The sequence below is a fragment of the Mustela nivalis genome (genome assembly GCF_964662115.1).
Source record: "Mustela nivalis genome assembly, chromosome: 1".
NCBI lineage: Eukaryota > Metazoa > Chordata > Mammalia > Carnivora > Mustelidae > Mustela > Mustela nivalis.
This window is the reverse complement of record NC_139020.1, coordinates 105,712,046-105,727,202: the sequence shown is the minus strand read 5'-3', so window position 1 is coordinate 105,727,202 and position 15,157 is coordinate 105,712,046. Positions and strand designations below refer to the sequence as shown.

Sequence of the window (15,157 nt, the reverse complement as noted above, 5' to 3'; positions counted from 1 at the left end):
GGCGTCGACCCGCTTCCGCCCGCCCGGCGGGAGGCAGAAGCCCGGGTAGCCGTGCGGGGGGCGAGGGGCTCGGCGGCGCGGGGCGGGGAGGGGGCGCTCGCTCGCTCACTCTCGGCTGCGCACACGCCCGTACAAACTCTCACACAGACACACGCGGGGTGCGCTGCCGCCGCCCGCCGCTGCTCCTCCTCCCGCCACCGCCTTGAGAGGGAGAGAGAGAGAGAGGGAGGCAGAGAGAGCGCTTTGTCCGCGCGCCGCCGCCCGGCCCGGGACTCTGCCCCGAGGAGGCAGCCGCGCCGAGTCCCCGCCTCCGCCTCTGCCCCCGGGCGGGCCGGGCCGGCCGCGGTGGGGGGAGCCAGGCTGAGGGTGGGGGTGGGTGGCGGGCGGGCGGAGGGCGGGGAGGGGGGGCGGAGGAGGAGGAGAGACGAGGGCAGCGGAGGAGGCGAGGAGCGCCGGGTACCGGGCCGGGGGAGCCGCGGGCTCTCGGGGAAGAGACGGATGATGAACAAGCTTTACATCGGGAACCTGAGCCCCGCCGTCACCGCCGACGACCTCCGGCAGCTCTTCGGGGACAGGAAGCTGCCCCTGGCGGGACAGGTCCTGCTCAAGTCCGGCTACGCCTTCGTGGACTACCCCGACCAGAACTGGGCCATCCGCGCCATCGAGACCCTCTCGGGTAAGCAGTCGCCGCTACCCCCCTCCCCCCGCCTCGCCCAGCTCAGGCCGGGACGGCGCCCGGAGGGAGGCCGAGCCCTGCGGGCGGCGCCCGGCAGGGGCTCCCGCGCCCGCACCCTCACTTCCACGCACCAGACCCTCAACTCTCGCCGCCGGCCGGATCCCGGGACGGCCCTCTCCCCTCCCCCCACCACTCCGGACTCACCCCCTGCCCTCCCAGCCGCAGCCCTGGGGCGACCCCCGAGCCGCTCCGAGGGTGCCCAGGGCTCGCTCGCTCTCTGGGGGCACCCTTCCTCCCCCTGGCTCCCCGAGCTGCTCTCCAGAGTTTCCCCACCCCCATCCTCAGAGAGCCCCCGTCCCCTCTCTTCCCTGACCTTCCCGTCACCCCCTTTGTCAGGGACCCCCTCCAAATCCTGCATCTCTTTCTCCCTTGACCGGACCTTACCCTTTTCCGTGCCTCGTGCCCGGGACCTCTCGCCCTCTGGCGTTCCCTGAGCCGCACTCTCCTTTCAAGCCCCCCTCCCCACCTCGCCTCGCGGTCCCCCACTTTCGGCACCCCCTCGGCGCCACCCTGATGATCCCCTCCGAGGTTTTGGGGCTTCCCCAACCCCAGCCCCTGCACGACGGCACATCTCTCCAGGTCCTCTCCCGAACCTCAGTCCCCTCTCGCTCGTCCCTCAAGCGCTCCTATTTTTCTCTGAATTTTTTGTCCGATTTTATTGAGAAGAACTCGGGGCTGGGGGCTTTCCGCCGTCCGTCCCCCCGCCTCCCGCTCGGCCAGAAGCACCTTTTTACGAGGTGCCCTGTCTCAACTCGGTGGGGGCCCGGGCTGAGAACCGGGAAAGAGGCGACCGGGGGGCCCGCGAGAGCGCTGGAGCCCAGACGGGAGACGGAGAGCGACACACACACACTCGCGCGCGCGCGCACTCACCAACTCTCCCTCTCGCACACGCACCGCTCGGAGCCGCGCTCGCCCCCGGGCCGGGAGCCTGCGCCCCCCGAATCCCGGCCCGGCGGGAGCCCCTTCCCCACTGGCGAGTGGGGTGGGGGCGGGGCGGCAGCGAGGCCAAGGTGACACCCAGGAGCCGGCCGGGACTGGACTCTCGTAGAAGCGGTCCCCCGGGTGGTGGTGGGGGGGGCAGGAGGAGAGGGTCGGTGCGTCTTCTCGGGGCCACCGGGTGGAGAAGGCAGGGAGGGGAGCGCAGCGGAGCCTTCGGGGCGCGGGTTAGCGGTATGGAGAAGTGGGGGCCGGGAGAGGAGCGGGGCCGCGCCAGCCCTGCAGCTTGAGTTTCAAATGAGCTCATCCTTTCAAATTGGCGCCGCTCTTTATTAAATTTGTTTTTCCGGTAGTGCCACCCACAGCTATACCTGAGGTCGGATCCGGGCTCGCGCCCTTCCCACCTCGTCCCAAGACTAGGGGCGCCCACCTTGCTTCCCACTGGGAACCAAGTTTGCCCAGCTGGAGCCGGGTAGGAGACCCCTGGAGGGCGCCCGAAGGCGGAGCCCGAGCGTGGAGTTCTGTGCGTGCCCCTCCTAGACCCCCGCCGGTTTTTATCTAAGGAAGGTTCTGAGTGCTTTAATTTCTGTTTTAAAGGTAAAGTGGAATTGCATGGGAAAATCATGGAAGTTGATTACTCAGTCTCTAAAAAGCTCAGGTAAATATCTTTCACTTAGTTATTTTGTGATACGGCTTACGTAAAAATACAAAAATACACTCCGTTTTAAAAAATGTGCCTTTATAGTTTAAAAAAGGGCTTTTGTTTGTTTTGTTAGTGGAGATAACACAGTTTAGAAAGTTACACTTTTTACTTTCATTATATAAGGTGTTGACTGTGCTTGGGAATATCTGGTGCCTTATTGGGGGTGAGGGGTGGCGAACCCTCGCTGTGTGAAATTCGCTGGGACCGTTAAACTTGTTTATCAAAACTTGCCTCCCACCCCTACCCCCAGCACAGTGGCAACAAATGCTTGTCAAGACTTCCTGTGAGATGTTAAGAGTAAATATTTACTTTGTCAGCTAAATTGCTTAACTAAACTTCGCGATTAATTAGGTTTTTTTTTTTTTTAAAAGATAGCTCAACGTTGAATAATAAAATAATTCAGTAAGGGGGTCAATATTTTGCATAGCACTCTAAAGAAGAAGGTTGTTTGGATTGGATGGCAGTTAAAAAGCCAGACTTTTTTAGTCAGTGAGACTATTGACTATTGCTTCTGAGCGTTTTGTTGTTGTTGCTTTTAAGATATGTTTGAGGCTGAACAAGAATTTTTGTGAAATCTGTAGGTTATATTTATGTGCACTGTTGTTAATAAAAGAGTAAAGAGCTTTGTGGAAGTTGGATTTCTCCACAGTGATTTGCCTACGTGAGAAATATCTATGAGGAGAGAATGAGGGAGAACATCTTTGTTTAAAGTTTATTGTGGACTTTAAATCGGGCCCTTTATTACTCATTCTAGATTCTTTTTCTCCCATGTGTCGTAACTTAGTTTATATCCCATTCACATACATTTCTTCACCATTAGTCATTAAGTAGCTGGATTGAAAACTCTAAGTGAAGTCTTTGATTTACCACCTTTACAATTTGTGATACTCAACAGTGTAACCACTAACTTGATTTTTACCAGGAATGAATAAATTTTAAAACAAACTGACTAATTTTATAAATACTTAGATGTTTTGTTAAAGAGGTTTTAAAAACTGTGGGCGTCTTTTCAGATACTTTTATTTTAACTAAGCAACAGAATATCTTTTGTTTGCAAATGATTCTGTGAGGTGTCACAAAGCTACTGACTTTAGAAAAAGGCAAAAGTTATGATTTGCAGCTTCATGTGTAATATTAAGCTAGTTCTTCTCTCCAGGAACAGATGTAATGTGTAATTGGTTTTTCAGTTAAGTGTTTTAATTTGTAAACTTTTCTATAATTTTTTTTTTTTGCCTGAGAAATTCAAGTTCAAACTTTCTGATGTATTAAGTACTTATTGTAATTTAAATTACTCATCTTACAGTACTTGAAAATTTGATGAATATATTGAGTAAGGCTTGAAAAAAGCACCTATAATATTTGATGGGCTATTATTCTATAAATGCCTGTTTCTATGGGCTGTATGTGCTGGGGGTATAGCTGTTTTAAGCTGTTTTATAACCCTTTTTGGGTTATAATTAATAAAAATCACTTGAATTTTAACTTTGTTTACTTGGTGTCTCATTTCATGTTGCAAAGTACATTATTTCATGTTGCAATGTAAGTGAAATACTAATGCATCTGAAGTTATTAACTTATCCTGAGCCTGCTCACAAATAAACTTCTTCTAAACTTTTTCTTTCAAAATGAAGAGGTTATTTATTATTAGCCAGAGTATCATTTAGGTAGTTTTGCTGTGTTTATGTAAGAGTTCAGAATTAAAAGCATTCCCAATTCTTTAGTATTAATTAAATAAAGAGCGAACTAGGACTTACATAGTCCTATTAGTACATGATTTCTTTGAACATGTGGGCGATGTGAAATACCTAGGAGGTAGATTAAATACGCTGTTTATGATTCACTACACTGAAGACGTCTGACATACCAAATGTATGCATAAGCTGCTGCTGTAGAGGGTTGCATCATTTCTGATTGGATGGTTTTACTCTTTTTTTCCCTTTCCTTTATTGGTTTAAAATGCAGGAATTAGTTGCTTGTACTACAGGCTAAGGGAGAGATGGCTCATGACTGGCGTTGTGTACTGAGCTCAGACCCTGGGATGAAGCAGCTGTATGTTCTCATGTACAGGGCACTATCACAGTGCTGGCTTTCAAAAAGCAGGGTACTGTGACATTTGAAACCAAAGCTTTTAGGTTATATGGTGACTATTTTGGTGTTCCTTTGTTGCATTTCCATGAAATCTCACAAGTTAGAAGTCGATTTGTCAGCGTTAAGTCAGTTCTATATGTGGTTTTTGTGTTAGTTGAAGTGAAAATGTGAAGAAAACAATTCATCCTCATTGCTTGCTTCCTTAAAAAAAATCATTCAACAATTGAGTGCTCATTTTCCTTATATTGTTCTGATTTCTTTCTGTTTGCAAGAATGAACTTTACTATCTACATTCCAAATAGATTTTTTTTTTTAAAGCAAATGATACTTTGGGAGGAGATGTTTTTATCTTAAGTCATGAAATTATTGGCATGCCATTTGCTTACCAATTGGGTCTTTTGTTAAGTATCCTTCTAGCGTCATTTTACATGTGCTATTAGAGCAGACAGACTAGATAACCATTATTTTCTCAGGGTCCTCAGAAGGACTAAACTCTTTCTTTTTTGCCACATGTGTTTCATTCTTATTAGATGCAAATTATTATAATGCAAACCATAGACAAACCATCTATTTTTCTTACTTGCTAAGTTGGTTTCAAGCTTTGTTGAATATGAATCTTTGGATTGTTTTTCTCTATTCATATTTCTTGGTACTATGTATAAATCAAAGATTGCTTAAAGAGGAAGAACCTGGTAATGACTTTAAAATTCTGTTAAAAGTTGTGGAAACTTCCTTGAGAGAAATTTCATTTTTGATGTCGAGGAGAGTTTAGTTTAAATACATATACAGATATCTGCATATGGACCTACACACATGCACACACACAAGCACATGTCACATAAATTGTTTTGGACTAAGACATACGTGAACCTGAATGTGCTTTGTAACTAAACTTGAATGATTCTGTGAGAAACAACACTTTGAAAAATGCAATTTTTGCCCACTGCTAGGAAGTAACCAAGTGTTGCTAGACATGCTTTCACTAAGATGGTGTGAATACTATGAGGTAGTGTAGGAAAAAGCTATGAATTTGTCTTTCATGAGTTAAAAATCAGTAATTGTGTTCTATCCAATGCAAATGAATTCGGTCTCCTATAGGAATGTTAAAGAAAACAGTATCTCAATTGTATTTTGCTTGTATGTACTACATTGTGTATAGTTGAATTAAATACCAAAAAGAAAAAAAAAAATCACCCAACCTCAAGCCCTCCCTGCAACAAAAGCTTTTGCTGCATCAATTTTTAATTTTGTAGCAATAGAAAAGACTTTTTAAGGTTAAAATCATATGATAACCTTCTATTTAAAGAATTTGTTGAATTAAAAATTAATCCCTGAATTTAATTATACAGATTACATGTGTGGATATAACATATATTAATATAAAATATATGTCAAAGTGTAAGGTAACTTATGATTTGACTATGAGCTGGACATTTAGTTTCCCATTTTTAAAACTAATAATTTTTTCATATGTTTCTAGGCAATGCCATAAAGAATTACACATTTTTGTGACCTTTAAGAGATAAGAATTAGAATTGAAATAGAAGCAATAAAGAAAAAAACTAGTTGATAATTTAGGTGATAATGTAGATTAAAAGTTGTAGCTTACAAATATTAAAAGACTGGCCATTTGATGTTTTATATCATTTAGCTAAATTTTAAAAACCATTGAAAGCTGCAAATCAAAATACTTTTTATGTGCTGCTTGATTTCCAATTGGTCAAATTCATCTCAGTTTTAAATTTGTATTGTAGCAATTTATAACAGTACTAAATGACTACATCTCTCCAGTAATTCTAAAAGGAGTTTTGGTGATGTTTAATACATTTGTCAAGTGGTGTTTTTTTAAAAAATAATGTTTCCTTGTAATTATGGCTGGATATAAGATGACCAGTAAGGGATGGTCTCAGAGTTTTGTGTTTTGTTCTTTTAACCTGAGATTATATGAGAGAAGATTAGTAGTATTTATACAATAGCTTTTATACATGGTGATATTTTCTTTAAGAAGAATTTTTGAAAGGACATTAGATGATTTAGAACTAATCGTGAGTCAAAATTTACATCTAACTATTTTGAGTAGGTGATTTGTTTTGTGGAGGTTGCTGCAGTTTTTCAGCTGGGGGCATGTAAATGAGGTTGAAAAGTACAGAAGAGGATAGTAACGGGCACATTTATTAAAAGTCAAAACAATGAAAATCAGATTTCTACAGGAACTTTTTACATATATCTGATACTTTTCAACTTTCTAAATATTTGCTGTCTATTGCTGAATCACTCTTCCAAGTCTTCTAATGAAATTCTCAAAAGTAGATGAGCAATTGGTCAGAGTTGTGAGAGGATATTATTTGAGCTAAGTGTGTCATCTCTGTGATTCAGTGGGGTGTGTGCACATGGATGTCTGTGTGCATGTGTGCTTTGTGGGGGACAGTCTTTTCAGACAGATGGTATCAAGAGGGAAGAGGAGGAAATCTTTAATTGAGCAACATTTGCTCTGGATTTTAGAATCTGACACGGCAAATGAAAATTGCTAGATATTTGAACCTTGTGACAAAGGGACTCCGTGTTTGCTTTGAGTGATGCATAACTCTTGTAGGTGGTTAACCTTTTGGAAGCCAGGGCTCAGGCACCTATAGTGGCTTCTGCCCTTAGTGTGCTGCTGGGAGGACGATGCAATGCACAGTCTACTCTCCCTTTTGTTGGATAGCCCCTCTCACACAGTTAGCTCAGTGATTCTGTGAAGGCTCTGATAATGGATAAGCCATTTTATAAATGTTAGAGAATTCAAGATTTGAATATGCATTTTCATTTAGCAATTCTATACTGTGGAAGACAGTATATTATTTTGCACAACAACTCTGACAGAATCAATTTCATTAGAAACATAAATATTGAACTGGTTTCTTCGGAGACTTTTAAAAAAGTTTCAAAATGTATTTTTAAAAATTCCACTTACGTGCCACCAAAGTGTCTTTACATTCTTTTTGGTGTTGAAGAAGAGAGTTGTGTGGCTTGGCTAAGCCAGTTTGTTAAACCAGTTTTCTGAAACTTTTAGTCAAAAGCATAATTTCTCAAAAGTTATGATTAACTTCTTAATTTGAAGTATTGGGATGGTTCCGTTTAACAAAACATGCCCAAGTAATTTATTAGTCAAGGCTTATCCTTTTTACACTGAAATTCAAGTCGAGTCAGTTTGGGTAGTCATTCAGAACACTATCATTGAAGAAAACGTAATAGCAAATAAACAACAAGCACCTACCAGTAAAGATAACAGTCTTTCCTCCCATTTGTCATCATTAAAATATTTTTAAAAATCTTTTACTTTATAATTTGACTTCATGCTTACAAACTTGTAATTTTCATTTGGTGGCATGGACTGTATGGGTTCTATTTCGGGCAGCAAAATTGTAGAGTGCTCAGAGCATTATTTTTAAGGTTTTTCTTTTCCTGTCTTGATCATGTACTTTGGTCTTTCCATAAAATAGTGAAGAAAAATTATTTTCTTTTATAAAAAAATTCAGGTTCTGTTGCTTTGGTTTCCAAAGACAAGGGAGGATATGATAATTGTTTCTTTAATTTGGTTTAGAGTTGGAGGGCATATTGAGGTAAAGATTAAGTAGATCGGAGAAAATGGATGCTTTTACATTAATAGCAGGCCATCAGATCTAAAAGCTAACCCATTGCCCATCATTGAATAGATATATGTCTCCTTCCCAAGCCTCTCTTTCTCACTGCGTAATAGGCTTGCATTTTTGAGATATATTTTGTTCATTTATTCTTGGATTTCTTTGTTATTTATCTATTCTGTACTTTATTTTTAAAATGTGACCATTCCTTAGAATTTTCTCATTCTGTGTACTATCAAGAATATTTCATAAAATAGATGTTTTAATGAGTCCAATAAATGAAAATTAAGAGTTCTGATGCATGTTTTAGACTTTTTGATATTTATCTGTGTCATAAGAACTGTTGTACCTAATGACCAGGAAAATATTTTGGGACCATTGCAATGAGAATATTTTCAGCTTTTCTCATTATGATATAATTAATATGGTGCCAGTGTGTGAGAATTTGCCTCAGGGGTAAGCTTGGATTTTTAATTTTTGTTTTAAATGTGATCAGAAAGGTTGCTTCATGATTCCATGTGTTGTTGTGTAAATAATGCTAGTAGTGTTCTCTTGGGGAGATACATGTATTTTTATGTGCCTGCATTGTATATTCATATAGTACGGTTGATGTCCCAGCCCCTTCAACACATTATTTCATTTATTCCAAATAATAATTATGTGAAGAAGATAGGACAAGTAATTTCCTCCTTTTTTTTTTTGTGATGAGGAAACTTAGTTTCAGAAAGATTTAATAATTTGCCTAAGGCCGCATGGCTATTAAATAGTGAAGCTGTGGGTAGAGCCTAGCTCTTCTGATCCTCAGTCCAGCATGCTGAGACTTTTTCCCCCTCTTTTTTAAGTTAAAGAAGTCAGTCAAAAACATTGGAGGGCTCAAAGGGTGCTTCTCAAGAGTGATGAAAATATTTGAAAATGGATTTGTTTGTGAATGACCCTTTGCAGTCTTATTCTTACATCAATCTGAGTGATCTGTACTTTGTTACGATTTTTTAGAAACAAAAATAATTAGAAACAAACAGAGGCAATTTAAACGTTACCAGCAGCATTACCTCCTCCCAGCACCATGCTCGCCCATAGACAGAAGTGGGGTTGGAGTTTGTTGCTTTTTTCAGTGGTTGCGTTCCTTGTGCTGTGAAATAGAACACTGCCAAGAAAGACGTATCTCTCGACATCTTGCGCCACATGCATGAGGCAGTGAGCTATCGCTCTGGTCAAGACTGTAAGCCTTGTGGTAAAGGAAAGTCTAGCTCAAGGAATCACTTGGGTGGGTTCTTCCTGCGTTTTTAACCACCCCATTGCTGGAGGTCAGGACTATGTTTTGGTTTCTTTTCCTAGTGTCTGCCAGGTCTTTCCCTAGATGTGGTGTCTCTCTGCTTCCCTTGCTGTACAGAATATGGCCTTTGGCTTCTCCTGTGGGGATGGAAGGAATATTGGTCGGATAGCACCCGTGAAGTTTTCAGAGATCTTCATTAATGATATAACCACTCAAAAACATATACTAAATAACACAGTTTGTGAAGTGCAGTTCATTTTCCCTTAATTGTAAACTTCTCCTGCATTTATCCTCTTGTTTCCTTTAACTTTGGGATACTGTCCTGTGTATATGGTGGTGGTGGAAGGGAGGAAGGCACTATCAAGAAAATAATAAGTGAAAAGATTATTTCCAACTCCCCACACATTTCATTTCTTTAAGTTAGGATAGTATGGAGTAGGATATTGCACGATCTGTGGAATTCTGACTCTGAAGATGAGGAAGGAAGGTAACTAATGCTTAGAAAGCAGTTCCTGTGTTAGGGGCTGCCCTAGGCCTTCTGTATCTTATTTTATCCTCACAATAGCCAGGAGAGACCTGTACTTCATCCCTATTCCAGATAGAGCTGTAAAGCTTCAGGCTCAAAAGCAATTCCATCTTCCACCTGACCAAACCTGCTTCAAAGAAACAGTGGTCCTATTACCTTTGCTCTCCTCCTAATTTGAATATAGTAACAGCACCCTACCAGTTAAGCAGGAGTTGTGATAATATTTACATAGGCTAGAGAGTAACTTTGTATCTTTTTCCCAACTCAGAATAAGAAATAAAATTTATATGTATACAACAGATATGCTGAGGAAGAGAAGGGACTGAAGTTTGGTTATTTTTAAATATAATATAATTGAAAAGCAGCTAAAAGTGTTAGTCATAATTGGAGGACACTTTTTGAAGTAGTCTTTCCTATTGTAGGAGACGTTAGTAATGATGAAAGAGAGATGTTTTTAAAAGTCATTGTGGCTGAAAATGTAGTGTAAAAAAACATAATGTGTACGCAGTGTGGGGAGAAGGTCTGTATTCATGCCTTTGGCCCAGATATATATTTTTTAAATCCTGAAAAAAGACCCAGGCTTTTTTGTTTAGGACTTAAGAATGTTGTACAAAGTTTGGCATGGTTTCATTTTCATCTGTATGTAAAAAAATGTGTATGGTCTAGAGAAGGAAAATATGGGATTCTCACACATTGCTTTTCATAAAATGATTCATCCAACATTAGAAAAGTTTAAACCTTTCTGACACATAAAAATGTCAGTGAAAGCATAGGGAGTAAAAAGATCTATATGTTCTTTTTGATACAATACTTAAACATTATATATATAGTACATTGGTGACTTTTTTAAGTATATAAGACACAAGATACAATTATACTATCAGTGAAATATGAGATATACAAGAATTTTGCTTCTAGATATAGAGATTGTGCTTTTTTGATAAAATCATAATCTTATTAGCTTTATTATGATTAAAAAATAATGACTTTTCTCCATCAAGAACCTCTAATAGAGCTTAAAATGTTATCAGAGAAGACATTTTTATTATCTTGCTACATCTCTTTTCTCTTTCTCTTCAAAAAGTAAAGCAAAAATATGTAATCGAATGGTGATTCTGCAGACAGGTTAACTTCAAACCAATTCACAAAATAAAAGATATTTTGAGAAAGCTCATGTGAGGACAGGCGATAACCATATCATATGGAGACCTTTTAACTGAGTCCCTCCTGATTGTTGTGATTTTAACAATGTATAACGAAAAATGGACGTTTTTCTTCATTCTATGGGTAAGATTTTGGAGTAAAATATTTGTGCATCTTTGAGAGAGTCAGAGGTAGATGATTCAACAGTTTAACACTAAAAAAAAAAATGGAGTTTATCCTCTTCAAGTAGAAGGAAGGAAGAAGGGAAAGAGAGAAAGAAAGAGAGATAGTTGGAGGGAGAGAAGGAAAGAAAGAGGCCAGGAGATAGGCGGCCATAGGAGCATAGGTGACTGAGTGAACATGTCACACAGCTCGTGCATTCTCTAATTTCAGAGCACAGGGGAAAGCCTGGTGTTCACTGATAGTGCATAGAACACAGTAAGTGACTCCTCCAGTGGTGCCAGCAGGACTGAAAATCTCAGTTTATTCTTTGACGTTTAAAAACTCTAGGAGTATGTGGCTGGCCTGCCCCACAAAAGGTTTTGCATTTCTTTCTATGAGGCCCTGTACTGGCCACTTCCTCTCTCTCTCTCTCTCTCTCTCTCTCTCTTTCTCTTTTACTCTCACTCTCCTTCCCCTTTGCATTTCCGTGGGGATGGCTGGGCAGGGCTGGAAGGTGTCTGGTGTGCAGGCCTGCCTCTAGTGTAGTGCCCCCTCGCTAGCTGAGTTTGGGGAAGCCAGGGAGGCGTGTGTGCGCTTGCTCAGTGTGTTGGAATGTATGAGTTCTGGGGCATACACTTACTGGGAAAGTGCAGTAGACAGACACACACACACATATACACACACAACACAGACACAGATGCACACACACACACATGCACGCACTCGTCAGTGGTTGAGTGGTGATGTCAAACATTGCTGGCTTTTATGAAGAGCTGAAAATTTGGGAAGGAATTTCACAGTGGTGAAAGTTTGGGATACCCCCCCACCCCGAGTGCAATTGTATTTATTCTTTGTAAAGGGAAAACACTTTTTTTCCCCCCCAAATACCATTGAAGGATAGAAAAAAATTTTGTGGATGCATAATCTGGCCTTGCTCCTGGATCTTGCTGTACTTTTTCCACCTCTCTCTTTATATGAGCAGTGATGTCTTCAAATCATGGACACTGAATTTGTAAAATAAGCTTTTGAAAACTCTGAGTTTTGTCAGTGCTAATGGTGATAGAATCAAGGATCTTTAGAAACCAGGTTTTAAACTCAGATATTTTAAAATGTAGGATTTAGTCTCCCTTTTGAAGAATAAATAATAAAATACTAGTCAATGAATACTTCTAATTCTTTTGTTCCTTAATATTTTTTAGTATTTTACATTCATTTGTTTTTTTTATTCACAAAAGATTTGAGATAACAACAGTGCTGTTTATTCAATTATTTGAAATAAAGAAGAGAGGGATTTAGTTTTATGAAGTAGGTAAGTGAAAGTGACATTTTCTTTTAAGGGTTATAAAAGAACTGGGAACAGGTGGTCGGTTCTAATATAATTCTTTATATATCTTAGGAGATTTGCCAGGAAGAGTTGGTTCATTGATTTTTGTATTAATGGTTTGCTCTCCATGTCTAGTTCAGTGATTTCAAAATAATAATTTTGATATTGGAAATTTGTGGCTTCAGTTCACTATTATGGACAAGATGTTAATATCTGCCTTAAAAATTTCCAGGCCTGCCTGGGGTGCCTGGGTGGCTCAGTCGTTAAGTGTCCGACTCTTGATTTCAGCTCTGGTCATGATCTAAGGGGGATGAGATCGAGCCTCACTTCAGGCTCTGTGCTCAGCAGGAAGTCGAGCCTGCCTAAGATTCTCCCACTCCTACCTCTCCCCCTTCTTGAGTGCTCTCTCTAAGATAAATAAATAAAATCTTTAAAAAATATTTCCAGGCCAAAGTCCTACCTTTTCTTCCCCCATGGTAGTATGTTTTACAGTATGTTCCACAAAACCTTAGGATTCTGAAAAGATGCCAAATTCATGGGAAGGAAGAAGTGGACATATGTACATGGGAGATTCTGGCTTCTTAACCACCTTTCAGTCAGAAAACAGCTATATTCATTGCAGTTTTATGTATCGGAATTCAGTCTAGATTTTGGTTCAGAAAAGAGGTTTGCTGCTTTAAACAACAGTTTGAAAGTTATCTGTCCTATAGTATGTATTTCCGTGCCTTGAATCTGTTCCTTGTTCAGGCATTCCAGCAGATCCAAAGCTCTTTCTCAACGAAAATTTAGACCCTGCCTTTGCTACTTCTAAGTCTACTTCCTGTGGAATGGCCTGTCACTTTCACTTTAGTAACAAATGTTTGCTTTGCCAACTGCATGCCAGACTAAGTAAATCTATGGATTTTTCTATAATCAATAGCACAGAATGTTTGCCCTTCGGGAACTTTCTAGGGAGCTCCTTGGCCAATGATTGCAGTCCAGTTCTTGGCAGAGCCATTAGAGTCAACTAACTCTGAAGAGTCATGGGTCTGTGACATGGGACCCACTTCTTCATCAACAGCACGTTTTTGGTTCAGGAGGTCCAAGCACGTTGGCCCTCCTGCCCCTTCTTCAAGCAGAGCACCCTTCCTTTTATCTGTTGCATTTGGTGAGTTTCCATGAGTTTCCATAAACACAGAGGTGATCTTCAGAATATTTTCAACTAGTTAGAATTGACACATTGCAAGTCAGAGGGAACATAAACCATTCTCTAATACACATTTGCACAGCATCAGTCCTACATGCATGAGTCTTGTTCTAAAACAGGGTATTAGGGACCCCTGGGTGGCTCAGTTGGTTAAGTGTCTGCCTTCTGCTCAGGTCATGATCCCAGGGTCCTGGGATGGACCCCACATCAACCTTCCTGCTCTGCCTCCCTTTCTTTCTCTGAGTCTCATGAATAAATAAATAAAAGCTTAAAATAGGATATTACTTCAAAGAATATATGTTATTCTCTCAGTGATTTCTTAACATGTGGTCAGGGACTCTTGGGGGCAGTATCTAAAGTCCCTGGACTTTGTCTTCTGTGTTATTTAAGAGACTCCTGAATGGTTTTCATGCCCAGAGAGAGGAGGCTCCCCTCTGAGCTCTGTTCTGTGCCCTGTGCTTCATTGCTCCTGCTTCCCTGAAGACTGGTCTTTGAAGATTGCTGATTTCATATCATACATTCAAGTTTCATAGTAAGATTTTACAAGAAACCACGATATATTTACAGGGGTCCACACTCAAATACCTGCAGATGATGTAAGTGGTGGCAAGGCGGACTTCTGTGACGTACAGGAGAATTAACTCTTAAGTCAGCCAACTGCTACCCTGTGGAAATGTAAGGCTAGCCTTCTCAAATCTGATTTTTCAGAAGAATCTGGAAGTCAAGGTTCTTATGTTAAATACTGGCAACAATTCAAAAAAATTTGTAGAGACTGTGAGGGATCAAAGAAGATAACTTGTGGGTTGAACCTGGTCCATGGGTTGCTGTTTTGCAGTTTCTGCCACATGAAAATTCTGCACCTTCTGTAAAGATTCTCTCCATTATGCCTAGTATCTCCTACCCTAAGGCTTGCCTATGAGTGAGAGGGGAAAGTCCTTCTCTTGATAAACTGAATAAACTCGTATGTCTCTTATCTAATGATGATGATAGCTGCTTGGAAGCTCAAAATTAAAATTATGTCTCCGTTGAAGCAGCCTTCCTTAGTCTAGTTTCCTGAAATAATTATTTTCTCTACTGAACTGTACCTTACACTTTAAATTTTATATAATTATTATGTTTCTATTATATGAAACCATCTGAAATGCTTTCGTAAATTTAGAATGTACATATGTAGAGTATACATATAATCTTATGTATATGCTATTTCATTATACGTGTTCATGAGAAAAAAACCCTATTTTCATATAACTGGAGGAACATAGTTCCTCATCAATCTCAATTACACCTTCTCCAATTAGACACTGGGCCATCTATAGATGAAGTTTTAAACTGTTTTCTAAGAAAATATGATTCTCATATGTCTAGGAAACATTTTTTTAAGTAAGAGCTTGAATTCTGCCTGTAAATCAACATCTGATGTAAGGCAGGTAATTTTAAAAGCATAGTGTGTACTTGGC

The 15,157-nt window shown here is 40.9% G+C and overlaps 1 protein-coding gene across 1 annotated transcript in view; it reads left to right on the top strand.

Annotated features, from left to right (window-relative positions):
- Nucleotides 1-399: 399 nt before the first annotated feature.
- IGF2BP2 (insulin like growth factor 2 mRNA binding protein 2) overlaps nucleotides 400-15,157 on the top strand; it is a 159,862-nt gene continuing 145,104 nt past the window's right edge. The window contains exons 1-2 of the mRNA XM_082721730.1: nucleotides 400-676; nucleotides 2,270-2,330. Coding sequence (XP_082577856.1) covers nucleotides 499-676; nucleotides 2,270-2,330 — 239 coding nt within the window. The 5' untranslated portion in view covers nucleotides 400-498. The remainder of the gene's footprint in view (nucleotides 677-2,269; nucleotides 2,331-15,157) is intronic.